The sequence below is a fragment of the Alligator mississippiensis genome, chromosome 1 (assembly GCF_030867095.1).
Source record: "Alligator mississippiensis isolate rAllMis1 chromosome 1, rAllMis1, whole genome shotgun sequence".
NCBI lineage: Eukaryota > Metazoa > Chordata > Crocodylia > Alligatoridae > Alligator > Alligator mississippiensis.
Window position 1 is genome coordinate 182,380,021 of NC_081824.1, and position 24,283 is coordinate 182,404,303.

The window sequence follows — 24,283 nt, forward strand, 5'->3', positions numbered from 1 at the left end:
GACCAGCTCAGTGCTACAAAATGCTGGGGGATTGTGATTTAACTTGAACCAGGAAGGGCTCTGGGACAGAAGTTTCATAAACTGCTTTGACCTAAATCTGTTAAGTCTGGTACTACATTTGACCAGGTTTATCTTAAACCAGTTTCAGCCATTTCAAAACTCTTATGTGCACTGAACTTCTATTCTGTTCCAGGTTTAAACCAGTTTCTGATCACTTAAACCGGTTTATGTGTAGCTTCTACCCCTAGTAGTGTCTCCAAAGACTGCTGTTTGTTGGTTTACACCAGGAAGAAAATATATGGAAAACTCCAATGAGGTTTATGAGTCATCTTGGTATAATCTAGACTCACAGACTAGCAAGTATTAATCCTAAACATATGGTGACTGCAAACGATCACTACAGGGCATTAAGTTTATTTGGCTACATTATTGGTTCTTTTTTTTTACCTTAATAAGTTCAGATTTCTTTTAAGCATAACCCTAACTCAACTTTTATTGGTGTTTGGGCATGACTATAATATTTCTGTAAGCATTTTTGTCTGTAAGTTATTGGGATATAAATTGAAAATTAAGTGAATCTTAAAAAGGAGGGAGGACTTTCTGGTCTATCCCTGAAGAAACAGATCAAAGTTGATCAATATCTTTTTTAATTCAGTAAAACGGCCAGGACAAGATTCCGGACACCGAGGTGCTTGGAAGATCAACTCTCCCCAGTGTTCACACCCTGCTGAAACTGGCACAGCTAAGATGGACCAGCCACCTCTCAAGAATGTTTGACACTTGCCTGCCAAAGAAAATCTCCTATGGCTAACTGTCAAATGAAGTACACTTTCATGGCGCACAAAAGAAGCGTTACAAGGACATCCTAAAGGTGTCCCTAAAGAGTTGTGGGAGCAAATTGCTCGCAACCGTCCATCCTGGAGGTCCCAAATCCAGAATGTACCATTGGCCTTTGAACAGCAACTCACGGCAAAAGCCATAAAGAAATGTGCAGCCAGGAAAATGAAAGCCTCCTGTATCCAGTCCTCATCGCTCTCCTGCCCCTGCTGCTGCAGATTGTTCAAAGCAAAGATCGAACTTACAAGTCACCTACATGCTCATGTGACCTAGCCTCCACCCCCCGTCTTCGTTCTCTTCTCTTTTCCTTTTTTCTCCTTTCCCTTCTTTCTCCTTTTGTCTTTTCTTCTTACCTTTTTCTTTCCCACTTCTTTTCTCTCCTCTTCCCTCCCTTCCCCCCTGCTGGATGTAGTTGTCTTTGGCCACGAAGGATGAACAACACAACAAAACAGCCAGTACTGGTTGCAAGTGATTGATTCATCTTCCTTCCCTGGTAACTTGCAGAGGTGCAGCATAATTTGCCATGAAAAAGGAGAGGGGCTGATCAGGTTCTGTACATTTGGATCACCTACTGATTTGTCTAGTCTACAGACTCCATGCATGATTTCTGACTCTGTTTAATCTAGACTGCAGGGATTAGATCTGCAAGTGCTTGTGGGGGCATGAGAAATGTGCAGAGGGGAGGATTCTGCAATGTGACGTGTAAAATACCAGAGAAGCAGGCTGGAGGTTTCTACACTGCTCAAAAATAGTAAACTTTAGAGAGAGAGAGAGATGATCAAACACTGAGCTCTGTGGCTGGCAGTTTGTAAAGCTTAGAGGATGAATAAGCCATACCTTAAAGATGGCCAGAACTTGAATACATTTGGCCTCAGGAGATTTCCAGAGGAGAAAGTAAATGTTTGGCCAGACATCAACGGGAGCAGCAGCTCTGGAGTTTCCTTCTCCTGCCCAAACTATTTCCTTTGCTTCACCTTCTTGCTTCTGTGCCAAATAGGTCTGCTCATGGGGCATCCCCAGTGCCTGGACTATGGACCACCTTTTCAGCCTCCTTTACACCTGGAATTCTGCTCTGCCTATGAGAAGTTTGGCTGCTGCGACCAGGAAAAGGACAACAGCATTGCAGCAAAATACTGGGAGATCATGGATTACATTAGTCCCCAGGGTCACAGGCTGTGTGGAAGGTATATCAAGGATATCCTATGTCAGGTAGGGCAGATGGTTTCAACCTGTGTGCACTATTGGTTTCTATTAGGAGGTGATCTATCTGTTTTATCACTTCTATATATATGGTGCTGTGGGGTAGGTCCCAATGTGAACTATGCTAGATGTGACAGTTTGCACAAAATTGAGGATATTATAAATGCATGTAATAATGATTACTCTGATTGCAAGATTATTACCTATCAAACCCCTGATTAAATGAAAGAAGCTGTTGTTAGGAGAGACAATCCTAGCCCTTTTGTAACTGTAGAGACATTTAGAATAAGTTAAATATTTATGTTCGCATTCTGCTCATAAATACAGGGTAACTAGATGTCAAGTTATGCAGAACCAAATGAAAAGAGAATAGGAAGCTCAGTGTGTGCATTCTCAGGTCTCATGGAGGGTGTGTTTAGATTGTCTTGCTGCCTAGTGCCCTGTAAATGCTGTGGTTAGTAAAATAGAACAAAATTAAACAACCAGCAGATTCATGCAACCAAAAGAAAACGAGGCTTCAGTTGCTATGTTCCCTCTGTACTGTCTTCATCCGGCTCTTGGCAGTGGCAAAACACTAATGGCACAGCCCTTCCTGAGCTCCAGTCAGAACAATGTTTTATTATGGGCAGAAGGGACCTGACTTTTTTAACAACCTTGTTAGTTATGCAGGTCATGGTTTACTGTGTGAATGCCAACATAAAACAGCCAAAACACACTTTTAGGCAGACATAAACATTCTTCCAGCTTCCAATTTCTTTAGCCCTAAAATATTATCCATGTTTACCAGATACTTCCACTTCTATTGGAACATTGGCAAGATTCTGGAGTCATTTTGGAAAAAGCCAGTGTTCAGAAAAATAAGACTAAACGCTTCATTGGTCACTTTTACAGCCAGCTAATCTGAAAAAAAATGTGGATCACAGCAGAAACTCTCAGATTCACACTAATGACTGAGAGGCCCAGGGATTCCTATATGTGACAATTAGAAAGCAAAGATACAGCAATAACAAAACTGCTGCACCTTTTTATTTTGATCAGATAAGCAGAGCTTAGTGTGAACTCATAATCAAATTTTAGAACCCCCCCCCCCCCCCGAATATTGGCATATATTTTTTATAAGTATCCTGAGATCTTACAATGACCCTGATAGAGTAGGATATATATCACAATAATGATAAATTAGCTCTGTGATGAGCAGCAGCTTGTGATTGTTAAAGTTTTAATAGCTTGTTCTGCTCCCATTCAGATGGGGATAGGCGGGGTTCCTTAGTAAAAATTATTTGCTTATTGCATTAGCACAGTGAATGGGGAACTAGTAAATAATGAATTTATTTTCCTCAGTTAAAGTCACCTGTAATTTCCAGTACATTAACAGTAATGACAGATTCTCATTCCAGCAAGTTAAGGATGTCCTAACAATTCATAATGATTATGTGTGAAATGTCAACACACAGACTTAGTGTTACACAAGTTTAAAAAGATGATGCTGAATACACCATCAGAATCTAGATTTGCAAGTGGTTGCTAACTAATAACTGCATGTAGTAAGAGATCAGTGAGACTACTTACTGTTGCAAATACTACCTCTGGTGCTAAGTGTTTGAAGGTCAAAACTCAAGGGATAGGCAGAGAAGGAGAACATTATTATTTGCTCATCTCTTTAAAGCAAATTAACAAGAATTAATTATAGAGAGAGTGATTCCTATGCTTTTTTATTACTAGCTTGCATTGCAAGGTTCTCCACTGAATTTTACTACAGGTGTATTCAGCAGCTGCTCTGCTATGGTGGTAAGTGTGTCAACCTATAAATATTTTTGGGAAGTCAGAATAGCAATGCTCTTGGAAACAAATGCATCCATTCTGTACTAGGGATAGTGGAAATCAAATGACAAGTCTGTTTTTACAGCTTTTCCCATTGGTACCAGGATGCTGATAAGAGTTGATATAAAGAGATGTGCAGTGGAACTCATTGACAAACCATAATAAGACTTTTACAGGTCTTACAAAGCTCAGGAGCTATGCTGTGCATTCTCAAGCACCATTTCCTGACACCTTATCTATACACTAATGATTTACAGATAGAGAGGACCATTGTAATAATGGTTGGCTTTGAATGCATTTTTCATCAAAGAATTCCATCTGTCATAGTCCAAATCACCTGCATTTGTCTTCATCATTTTTGTTCATGTTAAAAGAGAAGGTGTAATGCAGCTTGTTTCCATTGACTTGAAAAGAACTACTCTGACCTCGGCTGAGAGTTTGGGCCGTGTTGGCTTTTATTAGTAAATGTTTAGGACTGTGAATCTAAAAAAAAAGCTGACAAAGCCGGTAGGGAAATACATAGCGCACAAGCGAGGGACTAACAATAGAAGGTTGGGGGTGAGGAGGGGAATGTAACTAGGTTACAGGAGATACAATGTTAGCCAACTAAGCCCAGGGGGAGGGGGAAGAGGAAGGAGGGGGTTCGTGACGCTGAGAGAAAAAGCAGATAGATGCACACAAACCCGTTACAATGGTCCGCAATGGTGGAAGAAGTGGTCCGAAGAAAAAGTGTCTCAGTCCATATAGAGTCTCATCACGGGGGTCCTCTTCGGGTGGAGCAGGGTCATCTGTTGTTGAAGAATCTTCTTGAAGTGAAGGTCCATCTGGTGCAGAAGGGGGGGGGGGGGGGCGGGGGGTCAGGTGGTCCCCTCTGGGTCCAGTTAAGCGGCGGTTCATCTGGTGGGGTCGGTGTACTGGTGGTGTGGCCCGTGAAGTGTTCCACGTAGATGTCACGGGACCAACGGATGGTGTACACTACACTTATTTTAAACCTGTAGGAATATTAAGCCTGGTTATCACTGGGTGTAAATGGTTAGCTACATTGAGATGTTGGCTTGGAAAGTGCATGTGAAGTCCATACCAATATTTGCCCTTAATAACTTTAAGCTAATGATTTTCAGCCAGGGTGCCATGAGATCTTTTTAAGTGTGTTATATGGTATTAGTACTGTTAAGTGGGCAAACAACCACACATAGTTCATGAGATAAACCCAGAGATTTCTTCAACTCCCCTTGCATTGTCCTACTCGTGTGAGAGAAATGGGAACAGGTGACCAGCAAGTACAGAGAGACAGTTGATGTAGTTAATGTGACATTGACCCTAAGAAATGCCTTTATGTCAGACATTTAACCAATATACTGGCTGTTGCTTGAATTCCTTACAAGACCACCAATGTATGTGAGAAATGAATGGCTTAGGAAACAGCAAAAGCTATTACCTGAATGGCTGGGAAAGAACCTTCACTATTTAGAAGGTGTAATATGTTCACTACCAGACTCTAACACCGCAAGGGCTGCAGCTAGATCTAAACATTAAAGATGCTGAGACTACCCTCAAAAAAGAACAAGTGTATTTCAATGGTCCAGAAGTTGCCATAGCTCTCAGACACCTGACTACAGTGGGACTGACTCTGATTTCATGCACACCAACACAACCCAAAGGAAACTCTTTTCATGTCAGTGAAGTGTTGCCAGTGCAAAATTGAGGTGACAGGGGCAGTAAATGCTCAAATGCACAGAAGAGATCTCAACACTGAATGGCAAACAGCTCTTTGGAGCCAGCTTCAGAAACGTACTGGCTAAGAGAGTCATCTTTAGGTTTTACAGGGTCCAACATACAGTAGTTGGCTTTATCCAGTTCCCCGCCACATCCCAATGACATACTGCCTGAGACCTTTCCTTAGTTTCTGGTGATCTCTACCTAATGTCATATTTTGTGAGATCTTGTCTCCCAACCTAAATTTTATATCTGCATGTACGTGTGTGCTCTCTCCAGAGCCAGCTTGGGGTTATGTCACAGAGGGTGGAGTCCATAGGCACTCCTGAGGCCCATCCAGTTATTATTTACTCACATCAGGGCCTCCCACTTGCAGGTGCCTTTTAAAGGAACAAGACTGGACAGAGACCTCTGTTGCCTTGGTTTTCATTGTATTGAGGGCAATAAGAGCCCATTGCTGCCCTTTGGTGTTTTTCGAGGGCCTGCAGATCTGCCATGATTTTGTAGCTTGAGGCATAACACAGGTCACGGGACTCTGCCCCACCATATCACACTGCAGATTTCTGTTCCACAGTGCCTTTTTGGCAGGAGTGAGGTAGGAGTATCAGAATGAGGCGAGAGGATCAGTTGCTGTGTAGATCTGTAGTCCTAAACCCATACGCATAGGGGCATACGTGTGGTCCAAGAGATCTAGTATTGGTAGTGGGGCAACTGTGTAGCTATTCCTTGCAAAAAGTACTAGGGTATAGGACTCCTCTCTAATCTCTCACCCATATGCTGCTGAGCTGATAGGTTTCTATTTGTTATATGTGCTGTTTTAGTCCAATAACCTGGGCAGCTGGCATGGGGCTTTTCTGCTGAGAGGCGGTGGCATCCATGCTATGGTTCTACCCTACTGTAAGCAACGGAACATCTTTATTATAATAAAGTTTAGATGTCAGGATTTGTTACCTTCATATACGAAAATCCTGGGAAAGGCTGCCATTTACCATGAAAATATTGAAGGCCTGGAACATTTGCACAGACATCCTCAGAGATTTGACTAATGTAACATGAACAATACCAGCTTAATCATATTTACTCCTTGGCTTTACCTTAGTCCATGCCTATCCAATACATTTGCTGTGTGCTGATGTGATGAAGCCCAATAAATCAATTTCAGCTCTCTCCAGGATTTATTTAATTGGGTTTTGGCTTCTATAGGTCTTACATTCATGAATATGCAGATCTAGTTTTAATAGAAATATCTTTAAAAGGATCCAAACACCGCTGGATGAAAAGCTGTTAAAAATTTGCAAAGCTGGGGTAGATTAAGTATTATTTTTTCCTATATCTTGCACATCTGAAAATCTGGCTGTTAAGGTATATAACTTTTGTCACCCCACCTTGAAAATACTGACCTCAAGTGATTTGCCCAAGATGATACAGAGGGTCATGGCAAATCCATGCATAGAGCCCAAGAGTTTTAAATCTTAATCTTGTAAAAGTAATGTATTGACTTCAGCGGAAGTCCATACAGGCTGAAAGTTAAGCATGTACTTAAGTGCATATGCTTAAAAAAAAGCTTATGTGCATGTAAGTACATGCTAAAAAGAGGCCTTAAATCTTTCGGAGAAATGTCAAGATGCTAACTACTCCAGGGATGATTTACTCTAGCTATTTGTCTTCCTAATTATTTTCTGTGCTATTGACTATTCTGTTTGCATGAAAACCATTTGATGCGTCATGAATGTGTGTACACAGTTTGTATTTATTTTTATAGGAATGTTCCCCATATGCAGCTCATCTCTATGATGCTGAAAATCCTCAAACACCTCTTAGGAACCTCCCAGGACTTTGCTCTGACTACTGCTCTGAGTTTCATTTTAACTGCCATTCTGCTATCACACTGCTGACTAATGACAAACACATCCAGGAGTGCTGCGAGAGGAACAAGACCCGCTTCTGTAACCTCCTAAACCTGCAGGATCAAGACTACTGTTTTCCCAACATCCTAAAAAACACAGACCTAAATCGGAACCTGGGATCGGTGGTGGAGGACCCCAAGGGCTGCCTTCAGCTGTGTCTGACAGAAGTTGCAAATGGGTTGAGAAATCCAGTACTGATGGTACATGCTAATGATGACACTCACCGTATGTTTATAGCTGAACAGGTGGGAATGGTCTGGGTCTACTTGCCAGATGGGAGCCGGCTGGAGGAGCCTTTTCTGGATATCAAGAAAATAGTGCTGGCTTCCCCATGGATAGGGGATGAGAGGGGTTTCCTAGGAATGGCTTTTCACCCCAAATATAAATACAATGGGAAATTCTACATCTATTATTCATATATGGACAAGAAAGTGGAAAAAATCAGAATCAGCGAACTGAAGGTTTTGGCATCTGATGTCAATAAAGCTGATCCACATTCAGAAAGGTAAAGTTTGTTCAGAGCTGTACTGACTGTTTCAACTGCTGATCTGACAAGAGAGAATCCTTCCTCTTCCACCCTCACAGCAGCATCCAGAAAAGTTGCAATCACTTAGAAGGGATGTGGTTGGACTTTAATGGAGACTGCCAAATTAAGCCAGAAAACGATGTGAATGATTTGTTCAGGGTCGCATGTTGAACCTGAAGCAGAACTGAAGAACAAACCTGGGAATCATGACTTCCAGTTCTCCTTTAACCATTTGAAAATATTAGCCCCTAGTCCTGTGGAAAGCAACAGTACAATAGCAAACTCACACTCCAATAACTTAAGCTGTAAGGCCTGTAGAATATTAATACCTGCTTTGAGAGTGTCTTGTGCATGTTCATATTTTCTATACGAGAAGATTTTCAATTACGTAAACCCACTGATTTTTCATCCATTATAAAGATGTTTTATTGCAGTGATATAACATTCACGTGCACACACCACAGCAGTTCTGAGAAACACAGTCTTGTTCTCTCTTTAGAGTGTCTTCATTTTTATTAATAATATGACTATATTTTCTGGGGAAGCTAGTTTTGTACCTTTTGCTCTTGGAATGGGATGAGTTCATGATGCCACATGTTGGTTTTTGTGCGCTTCATGTTCATTCTGAAAGGCATACATGAGGATCTTGAAGCCCAAAACTAAACAGTTGAAAACAATACTAATTATTTCATGGTGCGAGTTTAAAAGGGAAGAAGCAATTTCCACTAGGAATATATTTTAAACAGAGATCAAGGATTAAGTGGATCCTGGACACAGAACTGTCCTTTTTCTCCTAGAAAGGTTCTTCTATGTTGAGATGAAAGCATGATGGCAGGGTAATGTGGGTGGAGCCTATATACCCCCTGCCATTCTGTATATGTTCTGTAGGGAAGCAGAGTGCTGGAGACCCCAGATCTTGCTGTCTGTCCCCATTTACCACCTCCCGTCTCCCAGCAGCTTCATCCTCAAATGCTAAAAATGCATACAACAAAACTAGAATGAAAAGATCCAACTGTATATTTAAGAAAACTGCTTTTAAAAATATTTCCCCCAGTTTATTCCAAATAAAAAGGCTCTCTGGCCCATGCAGCTTTCTGATGATTAATGTGGGGTAACCAGGAGCTCTGCCAGTACAGGAAGAGACTAATAAGGTGGAGTTGTTTAATTTTTCCATCTCTTGTAAGACAGGATAGATAGGAACAATCCATTCCACCTGCTGGGTTTGCACTCATTGTACCAGGGTGCCTGAGAAGCCCTTACTTCTTGGCCTGGGAATGGTATGAATCTCTTAGAAGAGTATATTGTGCTGCCTATTATGGGGACTGCATAGTGGTACATTGCTCTAACTCAGTGAGGTGCTGAATCTTATCCAGTGGCTTCATCTGTGGTTATTTTTCTTTTCTTTCTTTTTAGGAACCTTTTAGAACTTGAAGAACCAGCTGCAAATCATAATGGGGGGCAGCTCCTCTTTGGTGTGGATGGCTACATGTATTTGTTTACTGGGGATGGAGGAAAAGCTGGGGACCCTTTTGGAAAATTTGGGAATGCTCAGAACAAGTAAGCTGGAGGATAGATTTACATGTCTCTTGTGTGCATGTCAGCACATTAGCTCAGTACATGATGAAACAGAATTTGGGCACAGACATGGGCTAGGGACAGAAATACTTAAACCGGTATAAATGATTGGAAACTAGTTCAAATCTGTAACCTAACAGAAGTTCAGTCCACGTAAACTGTTTTCAAAATGGCCAAAAAATAGTTTAAGATGAACCTCATTCAACTTAACTGATTTAGGTTAAATTAGTTTCTTGAACTTCTGTCCCAGATCCCCTCCAAACTCAAATTAACTCACAGTTCCCCAACATCCCACGATTCTTTGCACCTCCTCCGCAAACCCCACCTTTCAGGAAGGGCAGGCTAGCCCAAGTTGTCTGCTCCAGCTAAGCAGGGAGGCATGCTCAAGCACCTCCAGCTTCTGGCCTGGGCCATTGCATGAATGTGGCTGCATTTCCAGAATCAAAAGTGACTGTCTGTTCCCTTGCTTATTGGTTCCATCTATGCAGCTTAGACTAACCTGTGAAGATTGAATCAATTCAGCCTTGGGCTTTTTGACTGCCTGTACTTAGCCATGTAGGATGGAACAATAAAACAAAAATGCTCCCTATTCAAGCCACTTGCAAATCAGGACTATGACCATCATACGGTGTCCTCTGTTTACTTCTGAGACCAGTTTGGCAAAAACTATTTAGGGGATATGGATGTAAGGATTCATTGTTGTTGTATCCAATTTTACAGAACTGAGATCAACCTTTTCCAAAAAGGAAAAGTCTGGGCAGGTGGAGGAGGAAAGTCCAAGCTAATGTGAACAAAAGGAGAAGCTCTGTTGGCTGATTTGCAATAGAGCTCCTATCTCTCTCTGTCAAGCAGTTCTGATTCCCTCCAGCAGAATAGAGAGGTGTGGATGTGCACGCACATACACATGCAAGACACTGCAGTACAGCATCCACTAGCGCTAGTTGAAAATAACCTGAATGTTGAAATTTGATCAGAAAAATAGAGTAAAAAATCATGCAAATGTTTTCTAGGGTTGGGGGAAGAGGCAGTGTTCCTATTCTCCCTCCATCTTGGCTATGGACATCTACGAGCTGTTATCTGCCATTTCGTTAACCCAATGTCTGCACCTTGTCTTGTTTTCAGGAGTACTTTATTAGGAAAAGTTTTGCGAATAGACGTGGATGGAAAAAACCCAGGTGGAAAGCCTTATCACATCCCACCAGATAATCCCTTTGTCTCTGACCCTAAGGCTCTCCCTGAGATCTATGCCTATGGGGTCAGGAATATGTGGCGCTGCACTGTTGACAGAGGGGACCCAGTCACCGACAAAGGAAGAGGGAGGATATTCTGTGGTGACGTTGGACAGAACAGATTTGAAGAAATTGACATCATTGTTAAAGGAGGGAACTATGGCTGGAGGGCTAAGGAGGGATTTGAATGTTATGACACAAAACTGTGCCGTAATTCCTCCCTAGGTAAGCTACTTGCATCGATTGCTTGAAAGGGCACATTCTACGCAATGTGTGTTAAGATAACAACTCTACTGCCATTTTTCCAGCAAACCTCAGTAATCTGAAGTCAGAGACGGGCAGTATACTTATGTTTGATAAGAAAAACAAAAATCCCTGCCAACCCAGATGCACTGAAATTAAAAAATGTCCTGAGACCTGGAAGAATTCCCCATCATACCCTGCACATGCAATACCCAGTCTAGCCATTAGAAGTCTTTGTATTTAGTCAAGTGGTTACTGGATCAGGACCTAAGTGTATCATGGGAAGTATTTGCTGGCTATTGGCCAATACTGAAGCCTGGCTACCAGCCTTAGTGCTGTGATCCTACAGCAAATCTTATGCAGGAAGCATTGTGAGATAGTGGGGTGGGATTCAGAAGACCTGGGTTCTAGAGATAGCTCTGTCCCTGAGTGATTTTGGGAAAGTAATTTTATTTCTCTTTGCCTCAGTTTTGCTGTATTTATAATAGGAATAATGATACCCACCTGCTTTGGAAAGTGCTTTGAGAGACCTGCTTGTTAGAATTTGTTACTGTTGTTGTTTTTATGTCCCTTAAATGTTTTGCTGATAAACACTACTCTTAAGATAAAAAAGTGTAAGTGATTCTTGAGGCTTGAGGGTATGTGTGTGTGTGTGCATGCACACCCACACCCACACACCACCCACCTGTCTACATACCACATGGCCAGTGGTGATGTTAATGGGGTGCCACAACTAGAGAATACTCTTATTGTTTTCAACAAGGGTAAGGGTAATACTGTGGCCTAAGGACTAGGAAGGTTATCATGTACCTGTTTTAGCTTTGGCTGCCAGGATTCAGATTTTTACCAAATTACATTTTTCTCCTTCTGCTGTTCAGCAACACAATAAAACAAAAACCCCATCAAAAAGCAGAGGCTGAGTGGCAAGTTTTCAGCGCTAAAAGAGACAGAACCAGCTTTCATGGTAGCAGTTAGAAAGTTGGGAAGTAATTCAAATGTTTGGTATTACCTGGGGTTCTGCAGAAATAGATTTTCAGCTGCTGCCCATGGTGAGGACACAACCAAAGACTGATGTTTGTTCTATGCATTTATTGTGCTGGGAGGCTTCACAACATGTAAAACTTTAACTGCCTGCTCACATATTTTTTCATTTCAGTAGAAAGAACATATTTTTTAAAGATAATCTTTATCAAAATGTTTGATAAAATTGGCCAGGCCAGTTTCAACACACTGTTCTTAGTATTTTTGCCATTTTGGGATCATGAATTCTAATTACAATATATACCTGGTATGAAGAGTATTGATCCAATATGCTAGGGAAGTCCACTAGCTGAGCCTTGTTGAGCCACATAGGAAGTTCAGAGACAAATTCTTCACTGATATAAAGAGTTGAAGCATTGAAATAAATCAAGCTCTACATTACTTTATATTAGCTCTTTTGGTCCTTGTTTTCCGTATCAATGTTTTTAACATTGTTTTTTGATAAACTGTTGAGTGAAATATTTTCTTGGATTTTGTATTGAACAGATGACGTTCTTCCAATATTTGCATATGGCCGCAAGGTGGGGAAGTCGGTCACTGGAGGATACATATACAGGGGGTGTGAGTCACCAAACCTGAACGGCCTCTATATTTTTGGTGATTTCATGAGTGGGTAAGGAAGACGTTGGTTTCTGTTCTTTTCTCTCCAGCTGCCCCATACCCCTCTGTTTTCCATCAGTGCTATTTCTGTATATCTGAATCCTTGTAGCCCAGAGTAAAAGAATATCCTAAACATTTCAAACTATTTGGATCAAAGTTTTCTCTGGTCCGTTATGGAAATGGCACCTGTAATATTTTCATCTACATTATAACTTTCTCAGAGTTACAATTTCTTATTATTTTTATTCAAGCCTATCTTTACTAAAGGCAGGGCATGTCTACACTATGTTGCTGTAGCAACACACTATGGTGACGTAGCGTGTTTCTATGGCGACGTAATGTCGATGGGCACAAACCATAACGCTGATGCTATGTCATCGTAGTGATGAGTTACCTCGCTATAGTGCGTCGCTATGGCAAGACGTAGCTGCTAAAAATAACTGTGTGCTGCCTGGACAGCCCAGTAATGGCTGTTACTGCGCTGTCGTTTAGTACTTCCTAAAGCAAGTACAAATGAGGACATAAGAGCAACTGCACCACGGGGGGCATATGTAGATGCGCCCAGTATTGAGTCAAACCCTGTTAAGGTCCTAAATAATATTTTTATTTCAATGATACATAATTTTGGCAGGAATTAATTCTGTTAATGGGAATATGAAACAATAAAACATAAGTTTTATTTTTCATCTAGTCGACTTATGGCTTTACAGGAAGATGAGAGGACAAACAAATGGAAAAAGCAAGATATTTGCATTGGTAGCACTAAAGCCTGTGCTTTCCCTGGGCTGATCAGCTCTTATAATAAATTCATCATCTCATTCGCTGAGGATGAGGCAGGTAATGTATCCTGCCAGTCAGGGAACTGGCTTCTTTGAAAGCTTCAGGACAAATGGGTGGGCTTATGCTATTCTCTGGAAGTGCTAGCCTAGGGAAGTGGCTGCAAAACTGTGATGTAGTGTCTCAGCTCCTGGAGCTGGCTGATGTTTTAGAGAGTTCCTAGGTGCAAGGTCTGTGAGTTTTTCCCACTGACCTGGGAAATATGCAAATGTTGCTTTGTTATGGAAGCTGGGAAGTCTTCAGACTGTGCTCTCATAAAGTATGACACGGATGGATATTACACTTCTGTCTCTACTCTTCCTCTAAAATCTTGCCCTGGTACTATAATGTAATTTGAAATGCAACAATCATTTTTTCTGGCATTTTTTCAAACTACAATACCCTTCTTCATATTATACTGAGGACTAATCAGAAGATGATATGAAGCGCGGCTGATTTCTCCAAATGCAGATCTGAGCACTCGATTAACAAAAGCCTTCTGTCATAAATGATTATCCATTCTGGCTTCAGCTTGATTTCCTTTTTTGGTACTTCATAAGACAGCTAAATATTTGTTCTGTGGACACTTCCTCTATTTGTAGTTGTTGAACGCCTTTGGAATAAAAACCAGACTCTTTAAGAGTACAAACAAAATACAACGCCCATTTGGAGTGTCATCTACAGGAAGCCACTGGAGCCTGGTTGCTGCATTGTGGTAGGGATGGAAGGATTTCTGGGCTCATGCAGTGCCACACTGACATAATTGGGTCTCTTGTGGGCACAGCCATTCTGCCCACCTGCATCATGATGTTGGATTAAGTCCCAGGACTTGAAAAAGAATTTTGAATGAAACAAATAGGCAGGCATGACACTTTCTGATGACACGAGTTAGTAGAGAAGCTAAGAATGAAGGGGGAATTGTAGTGTATCACATCTGGGCTTATTTGGAGCACCTACATCTGAATCTGCTCATGTTCTTAAATATTCTCTCTCTGTTTATTTAGGGGAACTTTATTTTATGGCTACATCGTATCCCAGTGCTTATGCACCCTATGGATCTCTCTACAAATTTGTTGATCCTGCAAGGTTAGTGCTTGTTAAGGTTTGGTTTTTCTTTGCCAGCTGCTTTGTAATCACCACACATTCTGTGGTTGTGCTGCCAGGCACATAAATCAGTACATAATCAGTAATCTACACACTTACATTTTGATCTTGGTTACCTCACTGTAAAGCTGGAGCAACTACACTAGCTTTAGTGAAGTTACTGCACACTTACACTGAGAGCAGAGTCCAGATCAGCATCTCATAAACATTTTGGTACAATATTAAATAACATTTTTTTCTTTAAACATCCAGGATAAAATACAAACTTGTTTAAATAGTACAAAAAAAATCATACCCATCAGGGTCACAATGGAGATAGCTTTTGTCTGCATCATCCAAGGACCTTGTAAAATAAAGAAAACTTATTTTTGTAACAGCAGGAAGTTCTTTTTCCAATGTTTTTCTTTCTACCAACGTTAACCTGTGTGGCTTAGCTCTCGCATTACTGCCCTCAGGTCAGCGGTGCAAAACAAACCTCTGAAAAAGGGGTGGTGACCCATGAAATATTAAAACATGGCAAGTGGCTGAGGTTGTACAACAAGCTAAGGGAGACTAGTTACAGACTTGTTATAGGCTACAATGCCTTTCCCTTTAGGCTATTAGTTCCAATCCAACATTGTCTGTTTAGGTTGTTTTATTCTTGACTTATTTGAATGTAATTAGTGGTCTGAGAGGCCTAGATTTTGTTACCATGGTCTGGCCCCTTCAATTGCCGAACTCTATAAACAGGCTAAGGACTGAATGGGCCAGAGAAAAAAATGCCTTTTTACCATGTAAGGTAGATCATGTCTTAGCATGTTTTCAGGGAAAGCTTGTACTGCTACCCTCTGGGAAGCACCCAAGATTGGCACAACAAGGTTTCACTTAATTTCTAAACCTGACTTAGATTGAAAATGAAATTAAAAATAAATGGTAGGGGCCAGTCTTTGAGTGTTCTAGCTATTCCAGCACTGTGCAGAGAGGCTAAATGGGTTTGACAAGGTCAGTTCTGAGTCACTTCTGTGCATGTCTATTAGACTGCCTTTGGATAATGTTTGGAGGTTGTTGATATGCTGGCAGTTCCCTGAACTTCTGCTGTCTGTGACCTGGCAGATAGCCTGTCCAGATTTGTGTCTGTAATTGCATGTAAGGAAAGCTGGTTTGCCAAAGTCAATGTGATGGGCCTTGGGAGCCACAAGGAAAAGAGCTGAAAATCTACCTTTGTCCTTGTTTCATTTATAACTCATAATCAGGGAATAAAGCTAGTTTAGGAAAACTGAGGGCCAGAGTTAACACAAACTGGAAGGCTGTTGATTGAAGCTGATGAGGAAACAAAGTCCAAATAACTGAAGGGTACCTTCATAAAACAATTACATAAATAAAGTTTTACATTTCTATAGCCCCTTGTATCCAAAGATCATAAAAATGATCAATTAAGCTTCATTGTGATGTACAGAGGGTTTATTCCTGCTTTAGAAAAGAAAAGCTAAAGCATGGAGGTCCAGATTTTCAAAGGGATGGCCTACACTATTTTGGCTGAGCATTCAGCTCCCCTGTGGCAGTAGAACTTTCTGGTGCCAGAAAACACCAGCTGTGCAAGCAATTGAAGACTTCTGCCACCACCCAGTAACTGACAGAAAGCATGTACAGATGCACCTGAGCTGGCTGCCATCTGTCACAGCCCTTCTAACAGCTGGTGTCTCAATGGCTAGGGACAGAAGCTACACATAAACCAGTTAAGTGATCAGGAACTGATTGAACAGAAGTTCGGTGCACATAAACCAGTTTCAAAATGGTCAAAACTGGTTTAAGGTAAACCTAGTTGAATGTAGTATCAGACAACTGATTTAGGTTAAACTAGTTTATGGAACTTCTGTCTGAGACTCCCTCCTGATTCAACTTAACTTACAGTCCTCCAGCTTCCCAAGATGTTGTGCAGCCCTGGGCTGTGCTCTCTGCTCCAATGGAGCAAGGCTGGCTTCACCCCCAGCTGCCAGCAGGCACTTTTCCATCCCTGGCAGCCAGGAGTGGGGTGGATTCCTCCACCTCAACCCCTCCTCAGCTGGGGAATCAACCCAGCTCCCAGCAGGGGTGGGGGGAGTAAAGTACCCACTGCCAGCTTTCCCCCTCCACTGGGCTCTTGCGGGGGGTCATCCCCTCCTCCCCACACTCCCTCCTCAGCTGGCCCGCAGGCTGGGGAGGGGGCATGGCCAGGGAGTTGCCCAAGCTCTGGTGAGAGGAGTAAAGCACCAGCTGTGGGCTCCACCTTTCCCCCCCAGTGGGGCATCCTTGGGTCGGCCAAGAGCCCATGGGAGGGCTGGCACTTAGGCAGCAGAGACCCCCCCCCCCGATGTACTCCCTGCCGGGCTGGCTGCCCCCAGAAAATGTTGCGGCCAGGGCAACAGAGTGCTCTCCCCCCGCTGTGCCAGGACCTGCTGGGCTGCAGGCCACTCTTACCCGGGAACCCCATACTGCAGGATGTTTTAGGTGGCAGAACTTCAGCTGGCAATGTGAGCCCTCTTCCTCCCGGGATATTTTTCCAAGTGGACCTCTGATTGGCAGGGGCCTCTGGGCCCATGCGTTAATCTGCCTCTGCCTTCCCCCTATGCCAGAATGGGAGACAGATCAGAGAGGCTAACGATATGATCCAGCTTCTGTTGAAGTCCACAAGAGTTTTCCCATCGGGGACTTTCATACATGCTCCGGGGCTGGGATGGGGGTGGTAGTGACACTTTAATTGAGTGGCTCTCCAGAGTGGCTCTGAGAGCCACTTTAATTAAAGCACTGCAGCATCTCGTGTATCAGTGTCCCCATGCTTCAAAATGTTGGTGGGGGTCTTGAAGCTCATTTGATGGGTTTTAGTGCAAGTGCCCCAGATGCCATTTTGAAGCACAGGGACACTGATACATGAAGCATGGGAGGCTGCTGGAGCACAGTAATTGCCATGCTCCAACAGACTTGATTGATTAAATCTACTCCAATGTGCTGTAATTACAGTGCATCGGAGCAACCTCCTCACTCATGTACAGCCACCCATTGATTTGAATGGGGATATGGATCAGGCCCCAAGGACCAGATCCAAAAATGACTTAAACACTTCCACCAGGACTTAGGCAAACATCAGGTACCTTTGTCCAAAACCACAAACCCCTGCTTAGCAGCTGCCCAACTTTTGAGGTGCTTAAACTCAGTCAGCGTCTCCCAGTATGACCTGAATGGTCTCTAGGAACATGCTGAGAACAGCCCTGGCCTAAGTCGTTTTGTGCCTAACTCCTACTTAAGCCCCATGGGAATCTAGAAACATGGCAGAGCAAGAGCTTGGCCTTCTAAAATCTTTAAAGCATTTTTCCAACAAAAGCTACATAGCTGTCCATTCCATCATTTGTTACTCCCTCCAGACTAATTATAAAGTGATACTGATGATAAATCCTCCCTGGTTTTCCTTTGTAAACAGTGAGACTCAACTTCAGATTTTACCAGATGCCTGAAGAGAGTTTTTAGGTGATTAGTTACTTGCAAGCTTACAGGGAGATGGGGCCTGGTAATGGGCAGCTTTAGCAGGACTGGAGGGTAGGACAGCTTTCTTCCTGCCAGGAGAAAGGTTGGCTCTTCTGAAAGATGTTTTAATTTTTCCTGTATTTGAGCAACTTCTCTCCTCATCTCTCATGCCATTGCTTGTCTTCTAGAGCAATGCTTCCCAAACTGTCTGATGTGGCGGACCGGCAATTTTTTTTCCAGTGGGCCAGGAACTGGTGCCCGGTTCAGCCGGTGGCAGCAACTGCATGTAACAGCGCTACACAAATGTGTGACCAGCTGTTTCTTTCTCTTTCCTCACCTTGCACAACGTGACGTCACCTGGAGTGTTGGAACGTATGAACTGTGGCTGTATGACATATCAATGTTATGCTTCTGAAAATATATTTCTTTCTTTCCTGGCAACTTGCTGCGGACCAGCAACCGGTGGCTCATGGACCAGCACCGGTCTGCAGACCACCACTTTGAGAAGCACTATTCTAGAGCATTACTGCACCTTTATTCATTTTTCCCTTGGTCCATGAGAAGTTTTTTTTCTGCAAACTCCATGTAACTTCTGCTATCTTGGGCACATTGCTAGCCTTTTCAGCTTCCTCTTGCCTATTTGATTAAGTATTTAGGGTGCAGACAGAAGAGCAGCTCCCTGTTACAACTCATAAAACTTTGCAGGAAGCGCTATGAGTTACAACAACACCCTGCACCCAACAGAAGCTCGCTGTTGCATTTGGGGAGGAGGATTCCAGCTGCTGGCCGCAAGACTGCAGCCTGATCTCTGTAGCAACACCACTTGCCCTCGCAGACCAGACAGTGTTTTCAGAATGGGAGCGGGGGGAAGGGAGCACAGAAAGCTTGTTCTTGGGGTTCCCCAGCCGGTGCTGGAGGGTGAGGCAGGTGGTTTGGAGCCCCCCTGCCAGAGTTGGGAGGGAGGGGCTCCAATCCACCCACCCCACCCTCCAGTGCCAGCTGAAAAAATCCTAGACCAAACTCCTTACATTCCCACCCCCCCTGCCCCCCCCATTCCGAAAACAGTTACAGGCTGGGAGTTGCCTAGACACAAGTTATAGAACATGCTCCATTTTGGAATATTTTCAGATTTTTGCAGGATTGGGTCCTTTTAATGCTGCCTGCAGCTGTGCACTTCTGTTTGGTCACAGCTGGAGACCACTTTTTCGGGCCAGATCAAGTGAAAATTGTCACTTTTTTTTCACTCCTAATTTTACTGAGCCCCTAATTTGCAGATATGCTCAGTGCCCAATTGCAATGCAACCTAAGGTTTCTCAGCAGCACAGAAAATCAGGCCCTTCCAGCTCTGACACTGTGACACCTCAAGATATGGTTCAGTGGCCCAGCTATTCAAGATACGGAACACTAACTGCGTCAAGATATGATGCGGTGATTGATCTGGATAGCAGCTGGTCCTGTCTTGGTCATAACACAGTTATCTTGAGGGAGTATTGAGTAATAGAATGAGAGGGGTGGGGAGCTGTGGAAGCTCAGGGCTTTAATTTTCATCTTGTTTTTCTCTCTCTGCATTTTAACATGCTATACAGTTTTCTTCTGTTTTCTCTTTCCCTTTCTTAGCATCTGACAAATTACCAGATAGGTTCGTAGGATAATAGGTTAGGGCGTACAAAAATTAATGCTTCTCTGAACCACTTAATCTCTGAGGAACCACCCTACCCTGCTTTCTGCCTCTTTTTATACAGTGGTTTTCAGCCTATTTGATTTATTATCCCTTTTTAAGTTTATAATACTGCTGTGTAGTCCTATGAATCCATGTTAGGGGGAAAAAAGAGTAACACTACAAACACAATGTAAACTTTCCATCTCTGGAAAAGGTATTATGGAGTTGTTCCTCTTCATTTTTTTATATTTCTTCCTTTTTCTCCATGTCTGTTTTTCCTTTCGCTTCTTTTTTCCACTTGGGTACCCCTTGAAGCTGGCTGCAAACCCTTGGGGTATGTATACTGTAGTTTGAGAAACATTGTTTCAGTGAAATGTGGCCAATTGCTAGGAGAGTGACCCCTTAGACCAACTTTTTTAACAAGTGTACTCCTTCTCTCTCAAAGTTCCAGCTCATGTACCCCTTTATATTTTTTTCTTGTTTTTAAGGGGGGGGGGAGAGGAAAGCAAATCAAGGCCCCCACGGTGAGGAATAGAGTGGGGCTGGAGCTGCACAGCCAGGGCAGAGCATGGGACAGAGCCATGAACGGTTCATCCATGGGGCGCAGGGAGGAGGGTGGCAGCTCCCGCTGGTGCATGCACCCTGGGAGGGCATGGGGTTGTGCATCCCTGGATCCATGCATGGGGTGAGGGTGGGCTGGCCCTGCAGTGGGGGAGGGAGTGTGGCTGGGGCAGGGACAGGGACCTCCTAGCTGTGGCGGGGTGCGGGACTGAGCTGCGTGGGGGGTGGCTCCCACAGCTATGTGCACCCCCAGAAGGGCATGGGGGCATGCTCCCGGATCTGTGCAGGGGAAGGCAGGCTGCAGCTGCGGGCTGGGGCCAGTGCCAAGTTGTTCCCAGCAGGGGCTGGGCTGGACTGTGCTCAGGGCGGGTGGCGGCGGTGGCACTGGGAGGGAGCTATCGTTGGGGGGGGGCACTATGGCGAATGTTGTGGTGGCTGCAGCTCCTCCCATAGCCCCCTCCCAGTGCTGCCGCCGGTCACCCAGAGTGCAGCCCGGCCCAGCCCCCTGCCAGGAAGAGCCTGCTGCAGCCCTAGCCCCAGCCTGCAGTGGCATCCCGCCTTGACCTGTGCAGATCTGGATGCACACACCTCCCATGTCCTCTCGGGGTGTGTGGAGTGGCAGGAGCCACCCCCTGCATGGCTCAGTCCTGTGCCCCGCCCAGGCTGGGCAGCCCCTGCCCAGCCCCACTCTCTCCTCCACCACTGGGGCCTCAATCTGCTCCTTCCCCCTGCTCCTCCTCCCCCTCGGGTCCCTTCTCTCACAACACACTTACCAGCTGGACCCGGCTACTCTCCTGGTCACCTGGGTTTGGCATCTTTCATAAAACTGTGCACCACAAAACATTTCTCCACTACAATATCAATGTTTTTCAACATAAAAAGGGACACCTTTTAATTATTTGTATTTCCCCCACCCTAATGACAACTGTTATAGTTTCTGCTGGGGCATATGATATCACAGAGAGAGTCCTTTTGTGTGATCTCTACTTCTGGAAAAAAGGAACTTCCTGATCATTTCTCAGATCTCTGTATGTGTTTTTTTGTAATGCTTTTAATCTGTTTTCAAGGAGAGCTCCACCAGGGAAGTGTAAGCAAAAACCTGTTCCAGTGAAAACAAAGAGTAAACACGTACCATTTGTTCCACTCGCAAGTAAGTCATTAGTTTTTATTTTGCTGTGGCACAACCTCATACAATCCCAAAGGGATTTGTGGCAGTTTTTAAAGCCAAAGCATTAAGCCACCACTATTAAAACTACATAGTGAATATGTTAACGCAGACTTCTGTTGTGTAATAAATATACTGTGTCTATCTAGCCTCTGCAAGTGAGTTTGGAATTGTCAAAATTATGGGGGTTTGGTTTTTTTGGCCTTGGTGACGAGCAAAAATTTGAGCAGAATGTATGACAGACTTTTGGTTAAGTCACTTGACTGGGATAGAGGATACTTTGTGTGCAGTTTCTGTCTCTGCCACAGACTTCTTGTGTGATGGTAGGCAAATTATTTAGCCTGTCACTGTAAAGTTGAGGCAATAACACTTCCTTTCTCCCACCTGGTTCTCTTTTTTTTGTCTGGAGTATTAAGACTGAAGATATTCTGAGGAAGGAATTGCCTTCTACTGTTTCTACAAACATTTTCCCTCAAAATTAGGCCCAATTTTGCTTAGGGCTTCCAGATGTTACTATAATAGGAATAGTTAAAGCTATTAAAAATGATCAATTATTAACTGATTGAATCTGTTGAGAATTTTTACCTACCTTAACTTTATTAAAATCTGCTTGCAAATTCCTTCTTTTCTTATTATGCATTTGGTCTTTTGCCAAAGAAATATCCCATCATTGCTTTTTATTATAAAATTGAATGAATTTTTCTAGCAACACTTCAAGAACATAGTTCATGCATAGTTCATGTTTCTTGAGGATACAGATACAAAAAGAATGAGGCAGTTTCTTTTTCTCTCTTTGGAAAGAAAAATTGCCACTTGTGTCTGTTTCTATGTGTCAGTCTGCCAAGGGGGGGCTGGGTTGCGGGTTGCAGGCACTAAGGCACACAGTTGATAGCCCAGGGGTTGCAAGTTTGAGGCCACAGCAGAGGCACTCGTGGTGCAGCCTGTCAGATTCCAATGAATCTGCTAATTCTGCTAAATACCTTGTCACGAGGACACGAAAAAGGAAAGGTTCTACCGAGGCTCCTTTTTAGTTGATATTTTTGAGTTAGCCTTTTGCTTTAAAGCAGGAATGCTGAAGCATGTTAATTCCTTTTCTCAGAAACAGTCCTTGAGCTGCTTAATGAACCATCAACAACCAAGCCTCCTAAAAAATCTTATGCCAAAAAAAGCAAGAAGCCTGTTTCCACCCAGACCAAGGGATCAGCGGTAAAAAAGAAACAGAGTGGGCAGGCATCTCAGAAAACCAAGGCCAGAATATCCAAGCCTAATTTAGATCTACCAAAGCAGAAGGGAAAGACTCCAAAGGTTTCACCAAAGACTAAAAGCTCCCAGTTTATCAAAACCAAGATGAAACCTTCCCCTCTCCCAAAGAAAAGAGCAGCTGAGGAGAAAAGCCAGAAGAAACAAAAAGGGGCGAGATCACGGAGCCGCCTGTGAGCTCATAGGAGCTATCACTGAGCTCAAAATAAACTGAGTCAGATGATGAACTTGCTGAATATTTCCATCAGAGACCTAATTAACTGAATCAGATCAATGTTATGACTCCTATATTTTCATAAATATATATTGGGCATATTCAGCTTTCATGTAAACAGGTACTACTCCATTGCCTTTAGTGCAAATGATTTGTATGTTTTATTAAGACTTCATTGGCACTGAGGTTTTCCCAGCCTGCTAAGTTTCATGTTCCTCACAACTCTTGCTCTGAGGGACATCTCTTCATGTCAGTAGCTGTGTGAAGCCTCTGTTGATTCAATGTTAGTCCCAAAGGTAGGAGTAGATAGGCTATAGTTTTAAGTGATTTTTGCAGCCTAGCCGAGACAAAAGTGCAGGACTGGGCTACAAAAGTCTATCAAGGAGCTGAAATGTTTGTTAGATTTGTGTTTTGATCATAGAATATGGAATAAACTCCTTAAGTTGGCCTGATTTTTGTTTCAGTCAGTATTCTTGCTTTTAAGGTCCCTTGACCAATGAATTTCTTATCTGTCATAAAATATGTTATAAAGTATGTCGCCTTCTATTAAATGCCATAGAACAAAATCTGAACAGGTGTGTTTCCTTTTGGCCAGTGGTTTTCAACCGTTTTAGACTCAAGGCACCCTTTGGGAAATGCTAGTTCTTAGCTTTTGCTTGTTTTTTTACTACAGAAAAATATTAGGCAATTCTTTGGTTGCAAAGAGCTCAGAAAAACAACAGGGCAGACCATTTTTGACACTATGATTCCTCATGTGAAATCTCTGGTTTTATCTTGTGGATCATACATAGATGTTTGCACACATAACAGTGCTAATATTGCACAACGCCCTTAAAAAGATCTCGTAGCACCCCACAGTGCTGTGGTTTCCTGGTTGAAAGTCACTGTTATGGGCAGATGACCAGCCAAGGTCGTCTCTACCTAGAAATGTTTGAAAATCATGCTGATAATGTCAAAGCTGAGCAACTGCCTGCTCCCGTTGAGTTTGGGAGGGCTGGAGGACCCCAGCACATCTGAAAAGCAGGCTAGTTGACTGGTTTGTGCAGAAAGTTAAGCTGATGCAAGCCATCAGGCTTGTAGCACATGTGAGAGGCCTCTGACAGGCTTCTCTGTCATGGCATTGTGAAGTTGCTTTGTGCTTTACACCCCCTCCCCCCACCCCCCAGGTATTTAGGAATTAGGGCCAGATATTTCAGAAGCAGCTGTTTCTTAGAAAGAATGAGCAATAAAAAGCCTCATTATAAGAGCTCAGATTGCATAGTCATTGTGAACTCAAGAAAGATATAGCAGATTTTATTAACTGGGCCTACGGTTTAGTAACTTGCAGGTTA

The 24,283-nt window shown here is 43.1% G+C and overlaps 1 protein-coding gene across 1 annotated transcript; it reads left to right on the forward strand.

The window, feature by feature from the left end:
• Nucleotides 1-675: 675 nt before the first annotated feature.
• On the forward strand, nucleotides 676-23,524 carry HHIPL2 (HHIP like 2). Its single transcript, XM_006262154.4, has 9 exons — nucleotides 676-2,046; nucleotides 7,337-7,986; nucleotides 9,421-9,564; nucleotides 10,705-11,036; nucleotides 12,582-12,708; nucleotides 13,387-13,532; nucleotides 14,516-14,597; nucleotides 21,381-21,463; nucleotides 22,578-23,524. Exons 1-9 carry the CDS (start codon nucleotides 1,660-1,662, stop codon nucleotides 22,913-22,915), a joined length of 2,289 nt encoding a protein of 762 aa, XP_006262216.2. The 5' UTR covers nucleotides 676-1,659; the 3' UTR covers nucleotides 22,916-23,524.
• Nucleotides 23,525-24,283: the final 759 nt, after the last annotated feature.

Coding starts and splice junctions, on each gene's coding strand:
- HHIPL2 (XM_006262154.4), top strand. CDS start 1,660: ATGAATAAGCCATACCTTAAAGATGGCCAGAACTTGAATACATTTGGC. Junction 11,037..12,581: donor GTGCCGTAATTCCTCCCTAG/GTAAGCTACTTG, acceptor TGTATTGAACAG/ATGACGTTCTTCCAATATTT. Junction 14,598..21,380: donor AAATTTGTTGATCCTGCAAG/GTTAGTGCTTGT, acceptor TCTGTTTTCAAG/GAGAGCTCCACCAGGGAAGT.